This window comes from Delphinapterus leucas, chromosome 1 (assembly GCF_059928025.1).
Source record: "Delphinapterus leucas isolate spDelLeu-1000000601 "Yukka" chromosome 1, BTC_Dleu_Yukka2, whole genome shotgun sequence".
Taxonomy (NCBI): domain Eukaryota; kingdom Metazoa; phylum Chordata; class Mammalia; order Artiodactyla; family Monodontidae; genus Delphinapterus; species Delphinapterus leucas.
This window is the reverse complement of record NC_143129.1, coordinates 139,623,541-139,641,893: the sequence shown is the minus strand read 5'-3', so window position 1 is coordinate 139,641,893 and position 18,353 is coordinate 139,623,541. Positions and strand designations below refer to the sequence as shown.

The window sequence follows — 18,353 nt, the reverse complement described above, 5'->3', positions numbered from 1 at the left end:
TCATATATTAAATCATATATGTGGAACCTAGAGAAATGGTACAGATGAACCAGTTTGCAGGGGAGAAATTGAGACACAGATGTAGAGAACAAACGTATGGACACCAAGGGGGAAAGCAGCGGGGTTGTGGGGGTGGGGGTGTGTTGAATTGTGCGATCGGGATTGACATATATACATTGATGTGTATAAAATTGATGACTAATAAGGACCTGCTGTATAAAAAAATAAATAGGGCTTCCCTGGTGGCGCACTGGTTGAGAGTCCACCTACCGATGCAGGGGAGATGGGTTCGTGCCCTGGGCTGGGAGGATCCCACATGCCGCAGAGCGGCTGGGCCCGTGGGCCATGGCCGCTGAGCCTGCACATCCATAGCTTGTGCTCTGCAACGGGAGAGGCCACAACAGTGAGAGGACTGCATACCGAAAAATAAGTAAATAAATAAAATTCAAATTTTCAAAAAAACCCCTCCAAAAGACAAAAAGAATGACCTGAGGCTCTTGTTACGTATACCACTTTCTAGCCCTTCCCCTTAAAATATTATATAGTGGGCTTGGGAAAAAAAAAGAAAAGGAAAAAAAAGACAAAGATTACTGATGTATTGTGTTTTCATTTTAATTCAGTTCAAAATATTGTTTAATTTCCCTTGTGATTTCTTCTTTGATCAGTGGTTATTTATAAGTGTATTGTTTAGTTTCATAATGTTTGGAGAATTCCAGGATATTATTTTGTTTTGTTTTCTAATTTAATATTTTGGGGTCAGAAAACATATTTTGTATGATTTAATCCTTCTAAATTTACTAAGACTTGTTCTATGGATCAGGGTAGATAGGGTTTATCTCTTAAATATTTCATGAACACTTAAAAGGAATCCATATTCTGCTGTTGTGTGGAGTAATTGCCAGTTACATCAAGTTAGTTGATAATATGGTCCAAGTCTTCTATATTCTTACTGATTTTATGTCTACTTGTTTTATCAATTACTGACAGAAAGATGTTCAGTTCTCCAACTATAATTGTGAATCTATTCCTTCTTCCAGTTTTATGTTTTTACTTCATGTAAATTGAAGCTATATTATTAAGGGCATGATCATTTAGGTTTGTATGTCCTCTTGATGAATTGAATTTCTGGCAATACCTCTTGATTTAGAAGCTACTTTGTCTGTCTTTAGTGTAACCAACCAAGTTTTCTTTTCATTAGAATTAATAAGGTATATCACTTTCCATCCTTTTACTTTCAGTGTGTCTGTCTTTATATTCTAAAGGGGTTCATTTCAGATAGCATTTAGTTGGGTCTTGATTTTTAAATGAAATCTGAAAATTGCTGTCTTTTAATTTAATTTAATTTATTTTTTTGTTTGCACCAGGTCTTAGTTGCAGCAGGTGTGTTCCTGAGTTGCGGCAGGGTGGCTTATTAGTTGCAGCTCACCGGCTCCTTAGTTGTGGCATGCACACTCTTAGTTGTGGCATACATATGGGATCTAGTTCCCTGACCAGGGATCGAACCCAGGCTCCCTGCATTGGGAGCACAGAGTCTTAACCACTGCACCACCAGGGAAGTCCCTGATAATTGCCTTCTTTTAACTGGTGCATTTGAATCATTAATACTTATTATAATTATTGATATGGTTGGATTTAAATCTATTAATTTTATTTGTGTTTATTTTCTATTTGTCCTATCTGTTAGTTTTCTTTTCCCTCTGTTTTTATTTTGATCTATTCTTAGTATTTACATGTGATTATTCCATTTAATCTTCTCTATTAATATTTTTAACTCACTACATTCTTCCTTCAAACAAAATTATACTACTTAGCTAATAGTATAAGGAGCTTTTTACAGTAAAATTTTATTTCCCCCTCCCAGTCTTGTATGCTATTGTCAAATGTTGCACTTTATTATGTTATAAACTCCACAGTACATTGTTATTATTTTTGCCTTAAATAGTCAATTATTATTTAAAGAGGTTTTCTTTTTAATAAGAAAAATGTATTTTTATTCATTGGCATTTATTATTTCCTATACTTTTCATTTCTTTGTGTAGATTAAAAATGATTATTAGCCTTCTGCCTGAGGGCTTCTTTTAATATTTCTTGTAGTGCTGCTCTGACAGTTATGAATTCTCTGAACTTTGTATGTGTGAAAAAAGTCTTAATTCCAATTAGTGTTTTTTTTTTTTAATCAAATATACCCTGGCTGAACTGAGATTTGAGCCATGGAAGTTTATTGCCACAATATATTCTTTTTTTAAAAAATCTTTAATGGAATATAATGGCTTTACAATGGTGTGTTAGTTTCTGCTTTATAACAAAGTGAATCAGTTATACATATACATATGTTCCCATATCTCTTCCCTCTTGCGTCTCCCTCCCTCCCACCCTCCCTATCCCACCCCTCTAGGTGGTCACCAAGCACCGAGCTGATCTCCCTGTGCTATGCGGCTGCTTCCCACTAGCTATCTACCTTACGTTTGGTAGTGTATATATGTCCATGCCTCTCTCTCACTTTGTCATAGCTTACGCTTCCCCCTCCCCATATCTTCAAGTCCATTCTCTAGTAGGTCTGTTTCTTTCTTCCTGTCCTACTGCTAGGTTCTTCATGGCATTTTTTTTTCTTGAATTCCATATATATGTGTTAGCATACGGTATTTGTCTTTCTCTTTCTGACTTACTTCACTCTGTATGACAGACTCTAGGTGTATCCACCTCATTACAAATAGCTCAATTTCGTTTCTTTTTATGGCTGAGTAATATTCCATAGTATATATGTGCCACATCTTCTTTATCCATTCATCCGATGATGGACACTTAGGTTGTTTCCATCTCCTGGCTATTGTAAATAGAGCTGCAGTGAACATTTTGGTACATGACTCTTTTTGAATTTTGGTTTTCTCAGGGTATATGCCCAGTAGTAGGGTTGCTGGGTCATATGGTAGTTCTACTTGTAGTTCTTTAAGGAACCTCCATACTGTTCTCCATAATGGCTGAACCAATTCACATTCCCACCAGCAGTGCAAGAGTGTTCCCTTTTCTCCACACCCTCTCCAGCATTTATTGTTTCTAGATGTTTTGATGATGGCCATTCTGACTGGTGTGTGATGATATCTCATTGTAGTTTTGATTTGCATTTCTCTAATGATTAATGATGTTGAGCATTCTTTCATGTGTTTGTTGGCAGTCTGTATATCTTCTTTGGAGAAACGTCTATTTAGGTCTTCAGCCCATTTTTGGATTGGGTTGTTTGTTTTTTTGTTATTGAGCTGCATGAGCTGCTTATAAATTTTGGAGATTAATCCTTTGTCAGTTGCTTCATTTGCAAATATTTTCTCCCATTCTGAGGGTTGTCTTTTGGTCTTGTTTAGGGTTTCCTTTGCTGTGCAAAAGCTTTGACGTTTCATTAGGTCCCATTTGTTTATTTTTGTTTTTATTTCCATTTCTCTAGGAGGTGGGTCAAAAAGGATCTTGCTGTGATTTATGTCATAGAGTGTTCTGCCTATGTTTTCCTATAACAGTTTGATAGTTTCTGGCCTTACATTTAGGTCTTTAATCCATTTTGAGCTTATTTTTGTGTATGGTGTTAGGGAGTGATCTAATCTCATACTTTTACATGTACCTGTCCAGTTTTCCTAGCACCACATATTGAAGAGGTTGTCCTTTCTCCACAGTACATTCTTGCCTCCTTTATCAAAGATAGGGTGACCATATGTGCGTGGGTTTATCTCTGGGCTTTCTATCCTGTTCCATTGATCTATCTTTCTGTTTTTGTGCCAGTACCGTACTGTCTTTATTACTGTAGCTTTGTAGTATAGTCTGAAGTCAGGGAGTCTGATTCCTTCAGCTCCGTTTTTCATTCTCAAGATTGCTTTGGCTATTTGGGGTCTTTTGTGTTTCCATAGAGATTGTGAAATTTTTTGTTCTAGTTCTGTGAAAAAGGCCAGTGGTAGTTTGATAGGGATTGCATTGAATCTGTAGATTGCTTTGGGTAGTAGAGTCATTTTCACAATGTTGATTCTTCCAATCCAAGAACATGGTATATCTCTCCATCTCTTTGTATCATCTTTAATTTCTTTCATCAGTGTCTTATAGTTTTCTGCATACAGGACTTTTTTCTCCTTAGGTAGGTTTATTCCTAGATATTTTATTCTTTTTGTTGCAATGGTAAATGGGAGTATTTTCTTGATTTCACTTTCAGATTTTTCATCATTAGTGTATAGGAATGCCAGAGATTTCTGTGCATTAATTTTGTATCCTGCTACTTTACCAAATTCATTGATTAGTTCTAGTAGTTTTCTGGTAGCATCTTTAGGATTCTCTATGTATAGTATCATGTCATCTGCAAACAGTGACAACTTTACTTCTTCGTTTCCGATTTGGATTCCTTTTATTTCCTTTTCTTCTCTGATTGCTGTGGCTAAAACTTCCAAAACTATGTTGAATAATAGTGGTGAGAGTGGGCAACCTTGTCTTGTTCGTGATCTTAGTGGAAATGCTTTCAGTTTTTCACCATTGAGGGCAATGTTGGCTGTGGGTTTGTCATATATGGCCTTTAATATGTTGAGGAAAGTTCCCTCTATGCCTACTTTCTGCAGGGTTTTTATCATAAATGGTGTTGAATTTTGTTGAAAGCTTTCTCTGCGTCTATTGAGATGATCATATGGTTTTTCTCCTTCAATTTTTTAATATGGTGTATCACATTGATTGATTTGCATATATTGAAGAATCCTTGCATTCCTGGAATAAACCCCACTTGATCATGGTGTATAATTCTTTTAATGTGCTGTTGGATTCTGTTTGCTAGTATTTTGTTGAGGATTTTTGCATCTATGTTCATCAGTAATATTGGCCTGTAGTTTTCTTTCTTTGGGACATCCTTGTCTGATTTTGGTATCAGGGTGATTGTGGCCTCACAGAATGAGTTTGGGAGTGTTCCTCCCTCTGCTATATTTTGGAAGAGTTTGAGAAGGATAGGTGTTAGCTCTTCTCTAAATGTTTGCTAGAATTCGCCTGTGAAGCCATCTGGTCCTGGGCTTTTGTTTGTTGGAAGATTTTTAATCACAGTTTCAATTTCAGTGCTTGTGATTGGTCTGTTCATATTTTCTTTCTTCCTGATTCAGTCTTGGCAGGTTGTGCATTTCTACGAATTTGTCCATTTCTTCCAGGTTGTCCATTTTATTGGCATAGAGTTACTTGTAGTAATCTCTCATGATCTTTTGTATTTCTGCAGTGTCGGTTGTTACTTCTCCTTTTTCATTTCTAATTCTATTGATTTGAGTCTTCTCCCTTTTTTTCTTGATGTGTCTGCCTAATGGTTTATCAATTTTATTTATGTTCTCAAAGAACCAGCTTTTAGTTTTATTGATCTTTGCTATCGTTTCCTTCATTTCTTTTTCATTTATTTCTGATCTGATTTTTATGATTTCTTTCCTTCTGCTAACTTTGGGGTTTTTTGTTCTCCTTTCTCTAATTGCTTTAGGTGCAAGGTTAGGTTGTTTATTTGAAATGTTTCCTGTTTCTTAAGGTAGGATTGTTTTTCTATAAACTTCCCTGTTAAAACTGCTTTTGCTGCATCCCATAGGTTTTGGGTCGTCGTGTCTCCATTGTCATTTGTTTCTAAGAATTTTTTTATTTTCTCTTTGATTTCTTCAGTGATCACCTCATTATTAAGCAGTGTACTGTTTAGCCTCCATGTATTTGTATTTTTTACAGATATTTTCCTGTAATTGATATCTAGTCTCATAGCGTTGTGGTCAGAAAAGATATTGATACAATTGTGACCCAAGATATGATCTATCCTGGAGAATGTTCCATGAGCAGTTGAGAAAAATGTGTATTCTGTTGTTTTTGGATGGAGTGTCCTATAAATATCAATTAAGTCCATCTTGTTTAATGTATCATTTAAAGCTTGTGTTTATTTATTTTCATTTTGGATGATCTGTCCATTGGTGAAGGTGGGGTGTTAAAGTCCCCTACAATGAATGTGTTACTGTCGATTTCCACTTTTATGGCTGTTAGTACTTGCCTTATGTATTGAGGTGCTCCTCTGTTGGGTGCATAAATATTTACAATTGTTAAATCTTCTTCTTGGATCGCCCCTTGATCATTATGTAGTGTCCTTCTTTGTCTCTTGTAGTAGTCTTTCTTTTAAAGTCTATTTTGTCTGATATGAGAATTGCTACTCCAGCTTTCTTTCGGTTTCCATTTGCATGGAATATCTTTTTCCATCCCCTTACTTCCAGTCTGTATGTGTCTCTAGGTCTGAAGTGGGTCTCTTGTAGACAGCATATATACGGGTCTTGTTTTTGTATCCATTCAGCCAATCTGTGTCTTTTGGTGGGAGCATTTAGTCCATTTACATTTAAGGTAATTATCGATATGTATGTTCCTATTCCCATTTTCTTAATTGTTTTGGGTTCATTATTGTAGGTCTTTTCCTTCTCTTGTGTTTCTTGCCTAGAGAAGTTCCTTTAGCATTTGTTGTAAAGCTGGTTTGCTGGTGCTGAACGGTCTCAGCTTTTGCTTGTCTGTAAAGGTTTTAATTTCTCCATCAAATCTGAATGAGATCATTGCTGGGTAGAGTAATCTTGGTTGCAGGTTTTACTCCTTCATCACTTTAAATATGTCCTGCCAGTCCCTTCTGGCTTGCAGACTTTCTGCTGAAAGATCCGCTGTTAACCTTATGGGGATTCCCTTGTGTGTTATTTGTTGTTTTTCTCTTGCTGCTTTTAATATGTTTTCTTTGTATTTAATTTTTGACAGTTTGATTAATATGTGTCTTGGTGTATTTCTCCTTGTATTTATCCTGTATGGGACTCTCTGTGCTTCTTGGACTTGATTAACTATTTCCTTTCCCATATTGGGAAGTTTTCAACTATAATCTCTTCAAATATTTTCTCAGTCCCTTTCTTTTTCTCTTCTTCTTCTGGAGCCCCTATAATTCAAATGTTGGTGCATTTAATGTTGTCCCAGAGGTCTCTGAGACTGTCCTCAGTTCTTTTCATTCTTTTTTCTTTATTCTGCTCTGCAGTAGTTATTTCCACTATTTTATCCTCCAGGTCACTTATCTGTTCTTCTGCCTCAGTTATTCCACTATTGATCCCATCTAGAGTATTTTTAATTTCATTTATTGTGTTGTTCATTGTTGTTTGTTCCATCTTTAGCTCTTCTAGGTCTTTGTTAAATGTTTCTTGTATTTTGTCTATTCTATTTCCAAGATTTTGGATCATCTTTACTATCATTATTCTGAATTCTTTTTCAGGTAGACTGCCTATTTCCTCTTCATTTTTTAGGTGTGGTGGGTTTTTATCTTGCTCCTTCATCTGCTGTGTGTTTTTTTGTCTTCTCATTTTGCTTATCTTACTGTGTTTGGGGTCTCTTTTTTGTAGGCTGCAGGTTCGTAGTTCCCATTGTTTTTGGTTTCTGTCCTCATTGGCTAAGGTTGGCTCAGTGTGTTGTGTAGGCTTCCTGGTGGAGGGGACTAGTGCCTGTGTTCTGGTGGATGAGGCTGGATCTTGTGTTTCTGGTGGGCAAGTCCACATATGTTGGTGTGTTTTGGTGTGTCTGTGGACCTATGATTTTAGGCAGCCTCTCCGCTAATGGGTGGGGTTGTGTTCCTGTCTTGCTAGTTGTTTGGCATAGGGTGTCCAGCACTGTAACTTGCTGGTCGTTGAGTGAAGCTGGCTGCTAGTGTTGAGATGCAGATCTCTGGGAGATTTTCGCCGTTTGATATTATGTGGAGCCGGGAGGTCTCTTGTGGACCAGTGTCCTGAAGTTGGCTCTCCTACCTCAGAGGCACAGCTCTGACTCCTGGCTGTATCACCAAGAGCCTTTCATCCACATGGCTCAGAATAAAAGGGTGAAAAAGTAGAAAGAAAGAATTAGTAGAAGAAGAAAGAAAGAAAGAAAGAAAGAAAGAAAGGAGGGAGGGAGGGAGGGAGGAAGGAAGGAGGGAAGGAAGGAAAAAAGAGAAAGAAAGAATATAAAGTAAAATAAAATAAAATAAGATAAAATAAAATTATTAAAATGAAAAATAATTATTAAGAAAAAAAAATTTTTTTAAAAATGGACGGATAGAACCCTAGGACAAATGGTGGAAGCAAAGCTATACAGACAAAATCTCACACAGAAGCGTACACATACACACTCACAAAAAGAGGAAAAGGGGAAAAAAATCGTAAATCTTGCTCTCAAATTCCACCTCCTCAATTTGGGATGATTCATTGTCTATTCAGGTATTCCACAGATGCAGGGTACATCAAGTTGATTGTGAAGCTTTACTCGATGCTTCTGAGGCTGCTGGGAGAGATTTCCCTTTCTCTTCTTTGTTCCCGGGGCTCAGCTTTGGATTTGGCTCCGCCTCTGAGTGTAGGTCACCGGCGGGCGTCTGTTCTTCCTCATACAGGACGGGGTTAAAGAAGCAGCTGCTTCGGGGGCTCTGGCTCACTCAGGCCAGGAGGAGGGAGGGTCACGGAGTGCGGGGCGAGCCTGCGGTGGCAGAGGCCGGCATGACGTTGCACCAGCCTGAGGCCCGCCGTGCATTCTCCCGGTGAAATTGTCCCTGGATCCCGGGAACCTGGCAGTGGCAGGCTGCACAGCCTCCCTGGGAGTGGGGTGTGGATAGTGACCTGTGCTGGCACACAGGTTTCTTGGTGGCGGCAGCAGCAGCCTTAGCGTCTCATGCCCATCTCTGTGGTCTGCGCTCTTAGCCGCGGCTCATGCCCGTCTCTGGAGCTCCTTTAAGCGGCGCTCTTAATCCCCTCTCCTCGCGCACCAGGAAACAAAGAGGGAAGAAAAAGTCTCTTGCCTCTTCGGCAGGTCCAGACTTTTCCCCGGACTCCCTCCTGGCTAGCCATGGTGCACTAACCCCCTGCAGTCTGTGTTCATGCCGCCAACCCCAGTCTTCTCCATGTGCCCCCACTGAAGCCTGAGCCTCAGCTCCCAGCCCCGCCCGCCCCGGCGGGTGAGCAGACAAGCTTCTCGGGCTGGTGAGTGCTGGTCGGCACTGATCCTCTGTGCGGGAATCTCTTCGCTTTGCCCTCTGTACCGCTGTTGCTGTGCTCTCCTCCACGGCTCTGAAGCTTTCCCCCTCCACCACCCGCAGTCTCCACCCTCGAAGGGGCTTCCTAGTGTGTGGAAACCTTTCCTCCTTCACAGCTCCCTCCCACTGGTGCAGGTCCCATCCCTATCCTTTTGTCTCTGTTTATTCTTTTTTCTTTTGCCCTACCCAGGTACGTGGGGAGTTTCTTGCCTTTTGGGAAGTCTGAGGTCTTCTGCCAGCGTTCAGTAGGTGTTCTGTAGGAGTTGTTCCACGTGTAGATGTATTTCTGGTGTATCTGTGGGGAGGAAGGTGATCTCCGCGTCTTACTCTTCCGCCATCTTCCCCCCCATTAGTTTTTGAAAGATAGTTTTGCTGGATTTAGAATTCCAGATTGATAGTTTCGTCCTTCAATACTTTAAGGTTGTTTTTCCACTGTCTTATTGCTTACATCTTTTCTAATGATAAATCTGTTGTAATTCTTATCTTTGCTGCTCTATGTGTAATTTGTCATTTTCTCTTGTGCATTTAAGGTTTTTTATTTACTGCTAGTTTAAGCAATCTGTTTATGATGAACCTTGGTATGGCTTACTTCAAATTTCTAATACTTGAATTTCATTAAACTTCTTAGGTCCATGTCTTTATAGTTTTCTTCAAATTCAGAAAACTTACAGCCATTGTTTGTTCAACATTCTTTTCTTTCCCCCTATTGTCTTCTCTCCTTCTGAGACTCCAATTTCTCATGTATTAGGCTCCACTACAGCACAATACCCTTCTGGGGACTCTAATCAATGCCACATGTGTTTCTCTCTGATTGGTGGAAATATGAACTATTCCCAAATCTGTGTGAGATCTAAAAATTTACCCACCTTTTTCTTTTGGTGTTTCTTTCTCTGGACTTGTGTAGTTTCCTCAAATGCATGCATTAGCCAAGTCTTCACATGAAGACATGAGGGCAACTCTTTGGAAATCTCCAGAAAGTACCCCTAGGGGATCTCCCCTTGCTGCTACTTTGTACTGGACATTCTAGCCTTCTTGGGCTTCCTGAACTTCATACTCTGTCCCTTTAGCTCAAGGAGAATGCTGGGCTCAGTTTGGAATGCCTCTTCTTGTTCAGTAAACTGAGCTTACTTCATTTCCTTCTCTCAGGAATCACTGTTCTATGCTGCCTGATGTCCGAAGTCTGAAAAATATTGCTTCATATATTTTGTTCTATTTTTAATTGTTTTATGGTGAAATGGCACATCTGATTTACCATTTACCAGTAAACTGGAAGCGGAAGTTTACTGCTTTTGTTTTTCTATGACCAAGAAGATCCTCTGTTCTTAATATAAGCAAACATTCCTTAACTCTGTCTTTAGGTGATAAAATTGATTGCTTCATACATAAAACTTCTAGCCTAAATACAGATCTATGTGTTTGGTATTCTAATAAAGGACCGTGTGAATAAAAAATCAACTTACTTTATTTTGTCCTGGTTACCCAAATCTTGATGGTTAAGCAATGTTTCCAGGAGGCTCAAAGTCAAATACAATCCATGTTTCCCACATATAGCCCTGACCTGCAAATAAGAAAAGATTTAAAATTTCCATATAATGAAATTAAGATTTGAATTTCCCTCCTATAATTAGAACTTATATAATTTGGACGAAAAATTAATGACCAGGAGTGCATTATACCATTAAGATACCATTTAGGACAAGAATGTCCAACTGAATGTGCATCACCAGCAAATTTTTAGTTGCTTGACACAAAGATATAGTTCATTACTCAGAAGCCACTGAACTTTGAAATGCTGATCTTACATTTTTGTCAGCCATGGAATGGGTGGTCCAGACCTAGAAATTATACACACTTATTATATAAGTAAATTACAAAGTAATTTTTTACAACTACTTTGATTTACCAAAGAAGCTTGTTGTATTAGTAAGGTTACTATCACTATCTGTATTTTATATATAAGGAAATCAAGGCTTAGAGAGATTAAGTGACCTTCTCAATGTCACATAGTTAATAAATGATGAAACTTAGTCTAGAAACCAGGTGCTCAATTAATGTTTGTGGGATGGATGAATGAAGGGTCATTGCAGTTTCCCAAGTACTTAATATTTTCTGAGTCCAGCTGACAAACCAGTTCATCTCTGAAGTTGGTGGGTGGGTGATACTTAGATTCAAACACGTCAAACTTTTAGAGTTGTGATAGTATGTGTTCTGTGTTTAGCATAATGTTTAAACATAGAGACTTAAGAATAAAACATGACTAATTTTGAATACCGGATATGCTGCCTGTGATTTGTGTGATCTCAGGAAGTTACTGAACCTTTTTATTCCCAATTACTTCATCTACTAAGTAAGACCAGTATTTTCTACTCCTCAAGAGAAAATAAGCAGTTAGAATAATGCTTGGATTTTAGTAGACATTTGATTAATATTTGTTGAAATGAAGAAAAGGAAGAGAGGGAAAAGGAAGAAGAAGGGACATAGAAGAAAGAGAGAAGAGAAGAGAGGGGAGGAAAGGAGAGAAAGGGGAGCAAGAGAACAAGAAAGAGAGAGAGAGGAAGAGAAAGAAAAAAGAAGGAAGGGAGGAGTAAAGGAAGGAAGAAAGGGGCAAGGAAAAGAAAAGAAATGTCTAATTCAGTGTTTGGAAAAATTGTAGCTACTACTATTATTTTTAGAGGAATTTCCATACACTGACTGTATTAAGCATGTCTTTTTATTCTGATGCCTTGACATCATGGGGCCTTGCTGATCCTGGAGAGACTGCCTCTCTCCCAGGGCTAGCCAATTCCTAGAGATAGTGAAGGACTGGCTTGCAAGTGTGTCTTTCATCTGCAAACCAACTACTTCTTTGGGCCACTATTTCCATGTCCTAATTACTCAAGGGCCAAGTGCTAGGCAACTAGGAATGGCCCTTATGTCCCTGAGCCCACTGAAATTATTCAAACTAGCCAATCCTAAGCCTTCTTACTCGTCTCACCCATTCCACAATAAAGGCTCTTGCCCACGTTTTCCCTCATCCTCTCTGCCTCCTAACCTCCTGGTGCAGTGTTCCATTCCCCTTCTCTTGGGAACTGAGTAACAAACTGTCTTTTCAATGGCAATCATCTCCTGATCTGTTGGTCTGACCGTACTTGAATAATATAACCTAGATTTTAATACAGTGACAAAAAGTTAATTTTCATTTGTCTTTATGCAAGGAAACAGCCAATATGGGTTAGAAACTTGCACATTTTACTTACTAGCTGTAGAAGAGTATGTCAGGGAAGGGAAAATATCTATTTAAAACATGAAAAAAATGAATAATAGTTTGCCAGAAGAAAAAGGGGTTGCGTATAATTCCAGGCAGAAGAAAAGCATGTATAAATGATGGGTGAGAAAGAGCATGGTGCTTTTTATAAACTGCATGTATTTTGGCATAATTCACCCTACTATAGTTTTATACCCCTTTTCACTGGACAGTAAATATCTGTTCATGAGAGCTTCTCTAAAAGTCAGTGGTTTGCTGAGGGCTGGAATTGCGTCTCCTTCATTTTCCTATCACCATTCCTAGCACAGTGTTGAAAACTAGTTATGGAATAAATGAATACATGGATGAATTAGGAATGAATGAATGAGTTGAAGGTCCTGAAGAGTGGAATGTGTATGGGCATAGGTTGGAAAAAAATAAATTGAGAGAGGTAGAAATTAGTCACCTTATGCCATTTTACTCAATAAATAAAAATAGACTTATCCTCATAATTAGAGCATATTAGTGTATTTTTAAGCATCAATATTAAGACGTTATTCTAAAAACAGTTTATTTACTTCTGGCAACATTGAGTTTTGCTCCAGGCTAAATGAACAGCAGATTAGAAATAGTACAGGGTTCCTAGAAGCAGATTGATTGATAGCTGCTAGGAACTGACAGTGACAGTTGTGGAAGAGCAATAGAAACATCTACCAGAAAATCCTGGCAATTTAGTGTTATCTAGGATTATTTAAAAAATCCATATTCATTAGGATGTCCCTTGTTCAATAAGAAAATGTTTGGCTATGTATAGTTTCTTCGTTCAATAACGACATTTTAAAAATCAAATGTAAATAAAATATTTATGTTATTTAGGAAATGACATGTAAAATAAATATTCATTTCCTCAAAATGCTCCTTGAGACAGTGATGCACAGATGCTCTGTCAACTTCCTCCCTTCCCATTTATGGTTCCATTTGAATTTTACCCCAATCACTCTACTTAAATTGTGTTTACCAAGTCATTAGTAACCTCCACAGTTTCAAATTTAATGAATACTTTTCAGTCCTGATTACAGATGATCTCTTCGCAGCATGTGACATGGCTGATCATGCCATACTTCCGTAAATCTATTCTCTACACTTTCTTGACCACTGCCATATTTCTTTTGATTATTTTTAGTCTCCTTTCTTGGCTTGTCTTCATCTACCTACTCCTTAACAATGAGCGTCCTCCTCAACCTTCCCTTCTCACTTTCCATTATGTCCTTGAGGAATCCTAATTACTCCCAAGGGTTCAACTCCATACTGAAGACCCTTAAATCATTTAGCTTTAAGCTCTCAACCTACATCAACATGTTCAAAACTGAACTCATCATCCTTTCCTTTACCTCCCCAACTACTGATTTTCTATTTCCTATCTCAGAGAACGGTGCCACCACCTACCAAGTTGCGAAAGCCAGAACCTTGGGAGTCATTTTTGATTCCTCTGAATTCAGGACCTACGTCTAATTAAGTCACCAAGACCTACTTTTCTATCTCCTTAATATCGCCATCCCTCCTGCTACTACCCTGGTCTAAACCCTCATAATTTCTTGCTTGAATTACTGGAACAGTCTTTTAAAGGTTCTCTCTGCCTCTAATTCTCCACATTCTATTACAGTGCTCTTTTCAAACATCAAATTTGATCATATCACTCATTTGTTTAATATCCTTCAATGATTCCACTGGGGCTTTAGGATAAAGTTCACACTTCTTAGAAAGACTCTTCAAAAACAAGTTCCTCCTTTCCATTCTAACATCAACTTGAGCAGCATCTCCCACCGTCCCCAGCCACCATATATTTACTGTGTTCTGCCTATATGAAATGGCTTACAGTTCCCTGAATTAGCCATGTTCTCTCTTACTTCAGTGACATTTCACATTGCACCTTTTACCTAGAATACCTTTCCTGTCCCTTCCTCTGCTCTCCCCCAGTTCTTTGCCAAATTCACACGTCCTCTAAGATTCAGTATTTGCATCATCTCCTCTGGAGTTTTTGGGTGAGGCTAGGTTGGTGTTCCTTCTCTGTGTTCAAATTTACTGCCATCACAGCATTTTACATATAGAATTGTATCATGTTTAAAACATTACCTTTTCCCTCAGCTCCTGGAGAACTCTGGAACTGAAATCATAATAGTTTGTTGTCCTTAGTGTCTTATCACACAGAACACATTGAGTGATTAATATGTTGAATGTAAGAATAAACATGCCATATTGTTCAGAAATCTGGCTATTGCTTTGGAAGAAGGGAATGATTTGAAGCTAGTAGAAACCATTTATCATTTAAGGGCAGAGTGTACTGATATAGAAACAACTAAGTACAAAAAAGGAGCCTGGCAAACTGCAGAAGAATGTCTTACAGTTCTGGTCACTTGGTAAGCTAGTGTCATTGCTGTAGTCTTGCCATGGGAGTGAACCTCACATTCACAAGCCCCAGTTCTCTAAGTAAAGGGACTCCCTCTTGATGATAATGAGGGAGTTGCATGAAAATGAAGCAAGAGTAATTAGAGGTAGAGCAACCTGTGTTCTAGCAGCTCCTCCTGGCAGGAAGGTCTGCAAGTAGTTTGGGAGGTCTTTGTGATGTAGAGCAGAAAGAGGATGAAAGAATATGGATTATGTATAAAAGTGTTAAACTGAACCTGCATGCTTGGAAACTTCTTAGCTTCTACACACTATTCACTCTACACCTGATTTAAATAATGGTCAGGGAAGTTAATAAATAAATGTATGTGGATCCATGTTGCCTCAGGAATTCTTCCTGAGCCATCATTGCGTCAAAAATGTGATAGAGGAACAGAATGAGTGAATCCACAGAATGAGGATGACAGATATTAGATATATTTTTATACTCTTCTTTGAGAATGGCGACAATGCCATTGATTCAAGTGACAAGACCCATAGATCACCCTTCAAAACTGCAGTTATTTATCTGAGAAGAGGCAGATGATCTCTGAACCATCTGAAATATTGGCTGTGAGGATGTGCTCATTTTCCCCTCGGCACGGGGTGCATAGATTTCGTGAGAAACTTAAGGAGGTCTGTGAAACCCTTCCAACTCAGATGGCCTTTCCCAGTCTCCTCTGAAGTCCTGTGTCCAGGAACAAGTATGTTGGGGTGCAATCCCTGCTGCTTGCCGTGTCCAGTGTCTGTTGGGCCTCAATTTGTCTCACGTTCTGGGGAAACAGAATTCTATTTGCCATGCCTCCCAGAACTGTAATATACTTTGAATGAGTTCCAGATGTCTTAAGAGATGCCAGATGGCTCATGAGAGGCAGACCAGCTTCAAGGAAAATGTGCCCTATTTCCTTGGATATGAACCACAAATTTAAACTTTCAGGTCCAGCTCAGGGTGGAGGACATTCAGGGCCCGTTCTGATAGCCAGTGTTCAATGTGGCTATCACTTGACCCTGGGAAAGGTCCTCCTTCCTTAGGCTATTTTGCACTGATAATTTCACCAAACACAGATTTTTTTTTTAAAATATAAGGAAGGGAAACCTATTTACTGAGTGCCTCATATATCAGACAGTATACTAAGTACCTTTACATACTTATCTTGCTTAATCCTCACAATAGACACAGGAGGTAAGATATTTGGAACCCAGTTTTTCCAGATGGAAAATGTGAGGCTCATAGAGTTTCAGTAAATTTATTTTGATTTTCAAGTCATTTATGTACCATTCCACCAGGGCATCTGAGAACATTCAAGCTTCACTGATGCTGTTATGTATTTTCCAATCTAACAAGAAATGGCTCCTTCTTAGTCAATTTCCACTGATCTTCTCAATAACATAATGAAGGCCATTTATGATGTACGGAATCTCCTGTAGTGTTGTCTACTTCTTCTAGTGAAACAGGCTTGCATGTTTAATATTCATGTGTACAATATACATGCACACACACATGTACACACTATCATGTACTTTGCCTTTGCATGGTTAGTTGACTGTATAAATGAAAGCACAGAGAAAGCTACTTCTGTCCTAGAATAAGAATCCACTTTCAGCATGTTGTGTCCTTGCTTCCTTAGTAAACATCACTTGTTCTTCTGAATTCTCTGACTCTCTCAATTCTTAACCCCTGTTTACCTGGATGAAAGGCATTTTCCAATCTTTCCTATAGGATATTTTTGTTTTGGGGGTCTGTAAATTCTAATTCCTTCTACTCCTCTGGAATTCCAACTCCTGTATCCTGGACTCCTTCCAAATATATCCTTCCAGATATATTCTGCCTATTGGAGTTCTAATTGTGTCTCAATTTCCAGTATTCTTCTGTATTTTGAATCCTGACTCTGCCTATTGTTGGCTGTGGTCCTTGAGAGATTCAGTTGGCTTCTCTGAGACTCCGTTGTTATTGTTTTTCATTTATTAAATGGGTATTATAACATCTACCTAGATCTTGTACTTATTTGTAAGTGTTAAATGAGTTAATGTAAGTAGAGCATTTAGTGCAGTGTTTGGCACTGTAGGAAGAACTCAGTAAAGCTTGGCGGTGAAAGTTGCTGAGAATGGAATTGCAGTAACAGTGGTCATTATCCAAGGTAACCTCATGACTGGAGTTTGTCTGGCTAAAGACAACACATGAATTAATATGGTTCTGGATCCTCTTTCATGAAACATATCTGCACTGTTAATTAATGCTCCCAAACAGCAGGCTAATCTCTGTTAGCAATAAATCACATCAGTCCCTACAATTTGGTATCCCTAAGGAACAGAGTACCACCTGCTGACCTCACTGGAAGCTGGTAGAGGGTGTGAGAAATGAACACTTGGCCTTAGAAAAACATTTGTTTTCCATTGTGAAAGATTATTTGGTATTGTCATATTGTCTATTGTTAGCGTAAAACATAGCCCAGTGTAAGTAATTCCTGGACCAATTCTGCACATTTCACAATTCCTTTTCTCTCTTGTTTTTCTCCTCTTGGGCACAGAAAACAAACAATTGTGAAATGTAATCCACAGGCAGAACACAGATCATAACTGTGCCTTCTATCTTTTTAATTTGAATTTTTATTTTAGTGTCTTCTAATCACTTTTAAATTTCTATTAAACAAGATATTGCTTGATTTCCAAAGGGATGGCCAATTTATCATATAAGGGATTAGATGTAAAAACAGGAAGAGGAAATCTTTTACTGTAAACATTCTGTATTCTTTAGCACATCACTTTCCTCCTGCTTGATTGAAATTTGGGAAATGATTATTAGACTTACACAATAAATATTGAACTTACATTATATAAATGCTCCTAGAACCTACATAGTATATATGCACTCCTACTTTCAAAGCTAGCCAGTTATGTATCTCAGTATGTATTATTCTTAGTGAATAATATAACTGTGCCTTCTTACTATAAACCTAGTGCCCCGAGGTAGCCTTCTAGAGATGACTGAATCTGAAATCTAATTTTGGTTACCTTGGGTGGGGGCAGTAGCCAGAGAACGAGCGATCTTCTTTTCGAAAACTCAGGTTGAGATTCTCCATGTTGAGTTTGCCCTTAGTTGCCCTTAGTGCCATCTTCAAGATCTCCAACAGGTGGTGGTTCACTTCTGGCTGGGAGTTGGAGTCTTGAGGGGCAGTACTGCTTGGAGAGGCAGGAGAAAGGCTGTGAAAAGATGATCCACTCAAAGCTGTATGGCCGGGGCTTCCCTGGTGGCGCAGTGGTTGAGAGTCCGCCTGCCGATGCAGGAGACACGGGTTCGTGCCCCGGTCCGGGAGGATCCCACATGCCGCGGAGCGGCTGGGCCCGTGAGCCATGGCCGCTGAGCCTGCGCGTCCGGAGCCTGCGCATCCGGAGCCTGTGCTCCGCAAGGGGAGAGGCCACAGCAGTGAGAGGCCTGCGTACCGCAAAAAAAAAAAAAAAAAAAAAAAAGCTGTATTGCCGATTCACTTTGCTCTATAGCAGCAACTAACACACCATTGTAAAGCAACTATACCCCAATAAAGATGTTAACAACAACAACAAAAAAGCTGCTGTGTGTTTTCACACCACACCTCTCACCCCAATACATACTGTGGAATGAGAGGACCCACCTAGTAAGGCCTTCTAAATCTGGGTAACCTC

At 38.9% G+C, this 18,353-nt stretch overlaps 1 protein-coding gene across 1 annotated transcript in view; it reads right to left on the bottom strand.

The window, feature by feature from the left end:
- The window catches only part of C1H1orf87 (chromosome 1 C1orf87 homolog), a 122,645-nt gene that overhangs the window by 55,547 nt on the left and 48,745 nt on the right, over positions 1 to 18,353 (bottom strand). Inside the window, 3 exon segments of the mRNA XM_089921870.1 lie at positions 10,489 to 10,586; positions 17,706 to 17,722; positions 17,725 to 17,870. Of these exon segments, the coding sequence (XP_089777996.1) occupies positions 10,489 to 10,586; positions 17,706 to 17,722; positions 17,725 to 17,870 (261 nt within the window).